At 48.5% G+C, this 10,638-nt stretch overlaps 1 protein-coding gene across 1 annotated transcript; it reads right to left on the reverse strand.

Moving 5' to 3' along the window:
* Nucleotides 1-5,689: 5,689 nt before the first annotated feature.
* LOC107139007 (fibroblast growth factor-binding protein 1) lies at nt 5,690-9,717 on the reverse strand. Its single transcript, XM_015481793.2, has 2 exons — nt 9,027-9,717; nt 5,690-7,382 (listed from the first exon to the last, which is right to left on the reverse strand). The coding sequence occupies exon 2, from the start codon at nt 7,360-7,362 to the stop codon at nt 6,616-6,618; it is 747 nt and encodes a 248-aa protein (XP_015337279.1). The 5' UTR covers nt 7,363-7,382; nt 9,027-9,717; the 3' UTR covers nt 5,690-6,615.
* Between the last annotated feature and the right edge of the window lie 921 nt (nt 9,718-10,638).

Below are 10,638 nucleotides of genomic sequence, written 5' to 3' on the forward strand. Positions count from 1 at the left end.
GGTGCTCCTTTCTGATTACACCACATGGCTTGCAGCCCCATCCCACCATCATGCTGTAGCTCCCAACCTCTTGGAAGTGCAGTAGTGTGCAGGGCACAGGCCCTGGGCCACAGTGCTTGGGCCCGACTTCCTCTCTGGAACTTACTGGTGACCTTGGACAAGATCGTTAACTTTCTTGGCTTCAGCTTCTTTATGGTGGGGGAGATTTGAGGTGTCAATGAGGTGACAGGTGTGCCTTGCCAGGTGCTGGCCTGCAGGACCTCTCCATGGACACTGCCTATTCTTGCCCATCAGACTGTCTCCTGTAGCCAGCAGGCAGCAAGCAACTCAGTTATACTTGTTCAATGAACAAAGCCAAATCTCAGAGATGTTGAGGAGTGTGCCCAGGGTCACACAGACCCAGGATCCAAATCCACACCTCTGTTGCTGGAGCTCATGCTCTTGTCCCATGCCACCTGTCTGCTACTACACAGCTGTGCCCACTTTCATAACTTACTTGGAGGCCACGCTAAGAGTTTGGTGGGAGCTCTGAGCCTCCTAGGCAGAGCTGGCCCAGGCCCTCAGAAGTGAGCCAGAGCCCTTTGTTTCCCATTCCCAGAGAAGAGCCCGCTCAGCCCTGGACCCCCGTCATTCAAGGCCAGTGTCCTGCCCTATGGCCCTCACTCTCTCCCAGCCCCTTTGCTGGCTAGGACCCTTTCATGACCTTGGCAAATTCCTTCAATTCTTATCTTTTCAAACCATCTTCCTAACATCAAAGCCATCTTTCTAATCAGATCAGCAGAATAGAAACAATGAAGAGAGAGGGTCCATATAACCAAATGTAGGTAAGTTAGAAGGTGAAGACCTTGTTATCTCTGTCATGGGCCCAGAGAAGGCAGCTCTGTGCCCTTCGCAGAGCATGACATCCAAGAATAATAACGACAACTAACAGTTTTGACCAACTGTATTCCAAGTGGAGAGTTCTGTGTAAGGAAGAATTTTTTGAATGCGACTTTCTAGATAAGGGAATGGTTCTTGTTAAAGGTAAGCCATGCAACCCCAATCACACTGCTAGAGGAGAAATTGGGGTCAAAGACTGTCTGCACTGAAACAAATTTCTTGTTTTAATTCTGTTTTTTTTTTTTTAGCAGTTAAGCAAGTACTGAGATCCAGGCATTGTAGACAAAGCTACCAGTGAGGAAGCAGAGCCTCTGCCGTCAGGAAGTTTATATTCCAGAAGGAGACAGTCTATAAATAAACAAGCAAGTGACACAGAGAAATGCAGGTCATGTTCAGTGATGGCAAGTGGGATGGGCAAAAATAAAGTAGTGTGGGAACTAAAGTGACAGTTAAGCAGAGATCAGAACAGAGTAAAAGGACTTCCCTGGTGCAGGGAAGAGCAAGTGCAAAGGGCCTGTGGTGGGAGGGTATTGGGTGAGTTTCAGGAACAAGGAACTCAGTAACCAAGGGGCTATGGCATAGAAGTTCACATCAGAATAGAGTCGCATGGCTTTGGAAGTCCTTGTGAGACTGCTTCAGTGTTTACTCTGAGTGAAGTGATGAACCATTGAAGGATTTCTAGCAGAGAGGGGAGGTGATCAAAGTGGAAAGGGTTTCTCTGGCCGCTGTGCTAGAGAGAATAGACTGCAAGAGGCAAGGACAGAGGCAGGGAGGCCCATGGAGATGCTATTGCTACCGTCCAGGCAGGAGAGGTCGGGGCAGGGCTGGGTGTGGTGGTAAAAAGCCCTACCTCATGTTCTGGAATGTAGTTTGCAGGTGGGGATGGCAGGCCATGCAGATGAACTGGAAAGAGGCCATGAGGTGTCAAATGTGACCTCTGAAGGAAGGTAACCGGAGCAACTGGAAGGACGTGGCCGTGAACTGAGTTGGGAGAAACATGAGAACAGCGGGGCCCTAGGGGGCGATCCGAGGCGTGTATGGCACAGGCAGTGTCTAGGGTGTTGGCGAGCAGCTGATAGTAAGGGGAGAGGTCTGGCTGGCCATGTAAAAGTGGGAGTGGCCAGTGTGCAGCAGTGACAAGGAGCAGGCGGTGGGGGGGGGCAGCCCAGGGCACACCAAGCTGAAGAGGTGACGGGAGGAGGACGAAGTAGCCCTGGAGGAGCCCACGGAGGTGCCCTGGAGGTGGGTCGAGGTGTCGCGAAGCTGCTCTGCAGGGCCAGCCATGTCTGCACCTCCCTCCTCTGTCCTGGAAAGCGCCCTGTTCCTGGCAGGACTCGGGGCTTCCTGATGGTGGAGGGAGGTGGTTGGGAGGTGAGAGGAGCAGGCCAGCCGCACTTCACAGGCAGGCTCTTGGCCTGTCTTGAGACGGGTGTAGCTTTCCTAGGAAATGGCCTCTGGTCTCCTCTGTCAGCCTCGTTCATTCGCTCAGTTCTGGCGAACTCCCTCCATGAGGATCCCTGAGTATCAGGACCCTTAGACATCACGCAGGGTTCTTACTGGGGACATGCTGCTAGCTCCACTTTGTACCCAGGGAACTTGAGATGAACTGACTTGTCCCAAGTTGTACAACTAGAAACTCACATTCGGTCTTTACTCCGAAGCCCATAACCTCTGCCCATGCATCGATCTCTCTTTTCTATTTGCTCAGCCAGTGTTTGTGGGAAATGCCCCATGCCCGTGCCAGGCCAGGCACCAAATGCCAGTGGACAAGAGAGGCTCCGGTTGCCTTGTCCTCATCCACACTTCAGCTTCTTTGAAGACTCCTGGATGACCCAACCCAAACTCCCAGGTCCCAAGCCGGCCTGTCGGGAGTCTTCTCCCAGCCCCCATCCTGATCCTCACCTGGAGGAAGCCTAATGAACATTCTCCTGCTTGTGGTGTCCTGGGATTTTGGAGGGGGACATTTCCAGCTGAGCATGGTGCATGAGACATTGTGAAGACCAGTGCACGGAGCGGGGCTGAACCTGCCCTGTGTGTGAGTGAGCCGTCAGCCCCGAATGCTTTGCTATCTTATGCTTGTTCTGCTGAAGACAGTTTAGGAGGAGGTGGGGGAAGGAGGCCAGGTGAGATGTTCTGGATTCCAGCGATTCAAGTCAGCACTAGTGAGGTTGTGAGTTGCCACATGGAGCTGGGGTGCCCGAGGGGAGAGGCCCTCCTCTGCTGAAATGAGAGTGTGTGAGGGAGGAGAGGCATTCTCCTGTCCCCCGTCTGTGAGGCTTAGGGATGCAGAGATGCTGGCCTTGAGCACTTCTTATCTGTCCACAACTTCCCACCTCAAAGAACACAGACACACAGACACACAGACACAGACACAGACACACACACACACACACAGTTGTACCTCTACTTCTCATTCAAGAAGTTCTTGTAGAGAAAAGACATAGTGGAAAGTTAGGTAGAAACCACTGGAAAGGTCTCCTCTCTTCTCTCCCCCCGCCCCCTGTTTCTCTCTCTCAAAAAACAAACAAACAAGCAAAAAACGCTGTAAAGACTGTGACATCTTCATTTATTTTTTAATGTGATTTTAAAACATATCCTCAAACTCAAAATCTGGTTATGATAAAAGGCCAAACACAAATGGGAGTGATCTGGAACTTTCTCTTTTTAAGGACATTCAAGGGGATGTGTGTGTGTGTGTAGAAGAGACCCATGGATTCTGTTCACTTTCAGTTTGACTCATGTCTGAGGTCACATATGTCACTCTGCTCTCATCAGGTGAAGCAAATCATGAGCTTCAGAGGACAAAGTGTTTGTGAGCCTCCAGACCAGGGCTTCTCTTTGTAGGTGCGGCCACCTATGGCTTCATGACCCTGACAAGTTCACAGCTTTTGGGAGCCTCAGTTTCCTTATCTAGCAAATGAGTATGAGAAATCCTGCCAGACAAGGTTGCTGAGAGAATTAAATAATAGAGTAAGGACAACAGTAGGCAGATGGTAATGGTCGTTCCTCACCACTTATTAGAGAGAGAGAGACACAGAGAGAGAGAGACAGAGACAGAGAGAAAAGAAAGATGGAAGGAAGGAAGGATGGAAGGAAGGAAGGATGGAAGGAAGGAAGGAAGGATGGAAGGAAGGAAGGATGGAAGGAAGGAAGGGTTAGCTCCTAGAGTTTTTATTAGGAAATTCTTTACCTCCCTCCACGGTCCAGTGCTGGGGACTTCAAGTGGTCACTTGTATTGAACACTGCCACACGACTGATGGGGCAGTAATAGTTGCTTTAGACATCAACCAGTGTGTCTTCCAGCCACCCTTAAATTTGGGTCTCATTAACCCATTGTCCTGATATGCTGATTTGTGATTAGAGGGTTAATTAATTGGCCCACAGCCTGGTTAGCAAAAGACAGAGGACAACCTCTAGCCCAGGTTCAGCTGACTACCGTACCAGAGGGCAGAACTCCTCCCAGTCAGCCCATGGCTACAAGCCATGGGTGAACACAACCAGTAGCCTCATGGGCTGGAGCAGATCTATAAGAGACTTCAGACTGGCTCTCCAACGTGACACCTACCCAGACCAGCCTGTCACTATTTAGTGACCCCTGGAAGAGATCACAGTCTTTTCCCATCAGGGGTGGGTTGAACTGAATTGTAGGAATCGAGTAGGGAGCCCCAGAGCTGAGAAAATGTAACACTTCAAAAGGAAACAGCTCTCCTTGTGGTGGCTAGAAGGTTTGGAGGGAAGCTTGGGGTTCAGTTCAACTCTCCCGGAGCTGGTGGCAAGGTTCACAGGTCAGACCTTGGGCTCCATCTGACAATGACATCATAATCTTGGCGATCTGGAAATGTCATGAAGATGAATTTTTTTTCTATTTTCTTTGCTACTATTTTCTGCTTCTAGAAGAACTCCAAGCATATAGCAGATATTATAAGAGGGCATGAGTGGATTTAATTGTAATCTCAGGGCATTTGCTCTAACAGCTTCCTCTGTTTCAAATATACTTATCCTGGAGAGTCACGTGGCTCAGTTCTTCCAGTTAGGTCCAGTCTCAAAAGTCACCTACAGAGAGGTCACTTCTGACCAGCCCACCTAAATCTCCTGTTCTCTTTTGCTCTCACCCACTCTTGCTATGCTTTTCCTAACTCTTGGGGGATGATGAGTCTATCACCACTCTCCCCACAGCCAGTTCCACGAGAGCAAGCATCCATCTTTTGTGCTTTGCACATGTCAAGCACCTCGCCTGGTGGGCGTCTGAGCTTCATAAATTGTGTTGAATGAGCAGGTGAGTGAGTGAGCAAGAGGATGGATGGATGCCTAACCCTAACCCTAACCCTAACCCTAACCCTAAGAGTGTGGCGCAGAGCCCCACCTGCAGCAGGTGAGAGACACACACGTCAGTTTCATGGTGTTGGTGGTGACAGTCAATGCCTTTGTGAGGCCATTCTCTGTGGGTGCTCTGGTGGATGGTGACTATAAGGGGCTCTGCTTGTCCCCCACTTGCCCTCCCTCCCCACTCCATCACGGGATGCTAAAGAGCAGCGTTCCTTAGTTTTTGTTTCTGAACCAACTCTGGCTCTTCCCTGTCCCTCTTTGGTGGAATGGTGACAGGGCGTTGGGGAAGTCTATGCTTTCTCCTTCACTCCTAACACACTTTCAGATCCTTCCTACTAATGTGTAAATGGCGCACAGCAACCTCCTCCATGTATCCCGTCCCACTCCAACCACCCAGCTTTCCCAGCTTCTGGAATGTTCATATCTTTTTGATGTCATCCGTGCTGTCAGATGACTAAAATGCCTCCACTCTGTCCCCTTTCATTCCCAAAGTTTTGTCCAAAACCCAGTCCTAGTATCCCCTCCTCTGAGATAGTCAACCCCAGATTTTCCAGCAGTTTCTATCTCTCCTCTCCAGTTTCCCACTCAGCCTTCTCCTTTTTCCATTATAGTCCTCAACACAGGGCACCATACTTAACCAAGACTTTCTCCCCCAACCCAGAAACAAGCTCCACATGAGGAGGAATTCTGCATATGGTGGGAAGCGGGGAGATCGGGCAGCTCTGACTTGAGTCTTCAAGTCTGTGGTTTAGCTGCCAGAACTCCTGGGTTCCAGTCCTACCTCCCCTCTTACCATCTGAGAGAACTTGCCATATTACTCAATGCCTACTGAAAATGAGATCCTAGGTATTACATTTCAGAAAGCGTTAAATACCACAGACCAATGGACAAAACTGTAAAGAGGCAACCTGGACTGGGTCTTGTGAGGGGATGGCCTGGGATGGGTGGAACTAGAAGTCATCATTAGGTCTTTTTCCATTCATATAGGGAGGTCTGTTAATAACGAGCCATAAACTTGTTTGGAATCAGAGGCATAGAAACCAAACAATGGCTGAAGGTATTTCTGAGAACACCCAGATCTTTATTATCTTTGTTAATTTGGCAGAAAATGCCTCAGACTGAAATCTCACTGAGGTTTGCTCAGTTCAAATGCAAGTCTTTGCTGCTCCTATGCACATAGCTTTGTGGACCATGGAAATACAGTGATATACACAGTCTTTGAGACTCACATCCAAAGAAATGGAAAGAAAGCAAATTCCAGAACACAAAAACAAAAGTATAAAAACTGTTTAAATATTGAACTGCGCTCCATAACACAAAAATTCATATCTTGTGGGAAACTTGGAGACTTTTCCACCATGGGGGAGGGGCGGGTGGGCACTTAGGATGCTACTGTCCCTTTTGACCTTGTTAACATGTTGTGCTCTGAAACATGGTGAGGAAGAAGTTGCAGAAGGAGCTCCAGGAGTCCCCGCAGAACTCCAGGGCAGTCTTCCTCTGGTTCACCACATCTGGGTCCTCCATACACTCTGGACCTTTGACGGCCACAGTCTGAGTCTCTGCTGGGCTGGACCGGATGTTCTCTTTGACCTCATTTGGCTCCAGGGCGGAAGGGCTGGTGACCTCAATATGCTCCTTGGGGGACAGCTCTGTTTTCTCCTTTCTGGGCTTCATGTTCTCATACAGAGTGGAGTTTACCAACTTGAGATTAGATTCTGGAAACTGCTTTTTGCACACCCTGGTCTTCAGGACACTCTTGGAGTTCTCACATAAGTTCTTCTGTTTGCGCAGCGTCCGGACAATTTGTTTCCAATAGGCCTTCTCATTATTGAGCTTGAGGCATTTAGTTGGCTTTCCGGCAAAGACACAAGAAAACTCCTGGTCCATTTGAGTGCACTCCACTTTCAGGGTGATGACCAGCTCCTGCTCAGTCACTGACCATCTGCAGGAAGCTTGATCTTTGGTGGCAAACTTGCCATTGGTCATGGACTTGGATGTTCTGCTTCTCTGCTTACTCTGGCCCTTGCCCAGAGGAACTGATGGATCTCCTTCTGGTATGCTGCCCTGTCTGTTCTTTGTTCCATTTCTGACCTTTGCTGAGAGCACTTGAGCAGCCAGGAGGAGAAATGAGAGGAGGGCAAGGCTGTGTATCTTCATGGCTTCAGCTGGGCAGGCACCTGTTGGATGAAAGGCAGGGGCTCAGTGCTGGGCAGCAGTTGAGTGTGCAGGACTGCAGGCTGGCCTCCCTGCACCCTGATCCGTGTCTGCCCACTTTAGGAGGAGACCAGAAATCTGTCTGGCTCCTGAAATCACTAGATGAGTAGCCTGTCTGCTCCCACTTCCACTTGACCTGAGCCTTTGAGTGGCAAAATGTTACCATTCTTCATCCCTCACCACTCTCAGAGCCTCCCTGACTCTCCCACTCACTCAGTTACTCCTGCACTTGCCCCACCCTTCAGTCACTCATTCAACAAGCATTAATTGAGCACCAACAATGGGTCATGCACTATCCTAGCTGTTGATCACACCACCCTGACTGAGAAAACCTCGGGTCTTAAAGAGCTCAGAGCCTGCCCTTGGAGAGATTTAAATAGCCTTGACCATGGAGTTGGTCTCATTCTGTTCTCAACTTGATCTTGGACAAGTCACTCTCCCGCTCTGGGTCTCAGGTCCTTTACCTGGAAATCAAGGTGTTGAATGGAATAATCAAACCCTTCCTTAGTTCCAGTGTGCTGACTTTCTACCTCACAAGTCTGCACAGACACAGATGGCCACAAAATCAGAAAGGATGTGGCAAGAGCCATAGAAATGTCATAAAACGTGATGTTGACTCAGAGGCTGAACCTGCTCAGGGTTTGACACATGGAGCTGGGTGGTGCTCTGGGGTAGAGGGAATATTACCGAAGGAAGGAGGATCCCCAGGAAAGGCACGAAGGTGGGAGGTCATTGGACATGACAGGGCAGAGTGAACCCAGGTGGAGAGGTGTGCTCAGACCACAATCTGAAGGCAAGTGTGGTGCCCATTGACTTCTGGAGCCCTGTGGTGGCACAGTGCTGGGCAGACACAAAACCTTTAATCCAGGTGTTTTGAAAAAAAAATTCCTTGGATCCAGAGGATGACCTTGAATGCTGAACTAAACTCCATGGATTTTATCAGGTGAACAATAAAAGAAAAGAAAAAAAAAAGCCACACCTAAAATAATCCCAGGTCTATCTGACACCCACTAAGTGCTAAGCATTGTTCTAGCATTTGATTCTCATCCTGTTTAATCCATACAAGAACCCAGCCCCATTGCTATTAGTATGTCACTCACAGTAACAGCTGTGACAGTTAGGGCTCAGGCAGGTGAAGCGGGCGGTGACAAAGCTGGTGGGGCCGGCCAGACCACATCTCACTTCGTTTCTCCCACCCCTCCTTGGTCACTTCTCACTTTCACCTTCACTCTGATCTTCAGAAAATACTAGCGAGGAATCAGAAAACTATCAACAGTCTGGTTTGGCCACACTGACAGGATTATTCGGATAATCTGTTTTGTGGTTTTTTTTTTTTTTTTCTTTTTTCACATATTGAATTTTGTTTGAAAAAGGGAAAGCCCCAGGAAGCAGCTACGATCTCATTTGCACCTGGGGGTTTGCCCACCCTCTGCGGTCAGGAAAGGGAGACCATCACCCGAGTCTGGGCTAAAGCCATGAAGCTGCTCAGGGCCCTGGGACTTGGCTCTTACTTGTCCATCAAGGGATCTACACTCAAAAAAGCCAGATCCTCATGTGGGGTGAGAACTGGGGGCAATAGTGAAGTCTTAAGAGGGCCAGGCCCTTACCTTGCTCTGAGTATGCAGATCCAGGGCGACCCCGGTGAGGGAGGGAGCGGTGGCAGGCTGGCAGTCCTCTGAGACGCAGTGCAAGGCAGGGTCGGCTATTTATAGGAGCCCACGCCTGGGTTTTTACAGCACTCAGACTTGAGCAGCTTTGCTCACACTCCTCCCAGCCACGCCCCCTCAGATGGAGCCAGTTCCTACAGGGAAAGTGCTGGGTGGAATCCAGTGAGCAGGGGGTTACACGTGTGCCATTTAGACATGCTTCCTGCAGGCCTCTCCCCTTCCACCCAGCAGCCAGGATAGAGGCAGAGCTCAGCCTTGCAAACCTCCTTGATAAGGCCAAGGGAATAAATTAACTGTAACTACATTACAGCTGTGAAGCCCTGAGCCCATTCCTGCTCCTCCTCACCACCACCCAAGGAGGGGGCTCTCGATGCCTCCTCCCATTTTACAGAAGGAGACAGTGGCTCTTGGAAATATCCAAGGGCTTGCCCAAGTTCACCCAGGTAGGAAAGGGGGAGTTCCAAATTTAAACCAGGACTCTCAGCGTCTGTATTCTGTCCTCTTCCCACCTGCCAGTCTCAATAAATACTTGGGGAATACTTGACAGAAGTGGCTGAAGCTTCTTGGTTTCTCAGTCGTTTTCACTGAGCCATCTGAAGTTACTGCGTGGGTAGCGGAATCTGTGGGCCCTGAAGCTGGCAAAGAGGGAGTTCTTAATACTGGAATTCCTATTGAAAATATTCCCTTCTAGGTTGCATGAAGGATCCCACTCTGGCCATCCAGCTAGAGGTACAGTTTTACACAAGAATGACCTCTGTGGGGAATGATTTCAGTGAACTCTGTGACTTTATCCAAACTACTTGACTTAAACTCCTGTGGATGATCTCAGCACCTCATTTAGGGCTGCATACTGACTTTTTTTTTTTTTTTTTAATCACTGGAGCTGAGCTATTAACAAGTGAAACAGAACAGTTTGGGTTCATAATAATTTCTTAAGCTGCGTTCTTTGAAAACAGACATTATATTATCACCTATGAGTTATTTTGAAAATGTTCTTCATTTTAAATTTGTGTGTCTTTTAATTAGATTGGAGTTATGTTATTCTCTTTATCAGAGAGTTTTAAATGATGAATGCAACTTTTCTTTTGAGAGTCTAAATGGTATGAACACAATTGATTACCACCATGGTATCACACCAATTGATAACTGAATGTGTGTCTCATCCGGTGTGGTCACTGGCATGCAATTTCAAGTTCAAGGCTGATTTTACTCTCAGGCTTGTTACTATATATAGTTTCTTGACCTAGAGGGTTGGCCCTGTTGGAGCAGTCACCAGGGATTATATGAGTGGGTGTGCTTGGGTTCTTAGCTGAGTCCTAACCCTGCAATATCACCAGTGAAGGCTGTCAAAAATCAATCCTTTCTTCAAAAGTGTCTTTGTGAACAGACTGAAAATGCTGAGTTGCTGCATTCAAGCAATATTAATTCATTGCATAAAATATTATGCATTGAAAACTTCTCTTGTTAGAGAAAATGGAGATATTGGCTAAAGAAATATCAGTAAAATCTAATCAGTTTGGCAAAAAAGCAAGCAAACAAACAACCCCCCCCC

The sequence above is a fragment of the Marmota marmota genome, unplaced genomic scaffold, assembly GCF_001458135.2.
Source record: "Marmota marmota marmota unplaced genomic scaffold, marMar, whole genome shotgun sequence".
Classification (NCBI taxonomy): Eukaryota; Metazoa; Chordata; class Mammalia; order Rodentia; family Sciuridae; genus Marmota; species Marmota marmota.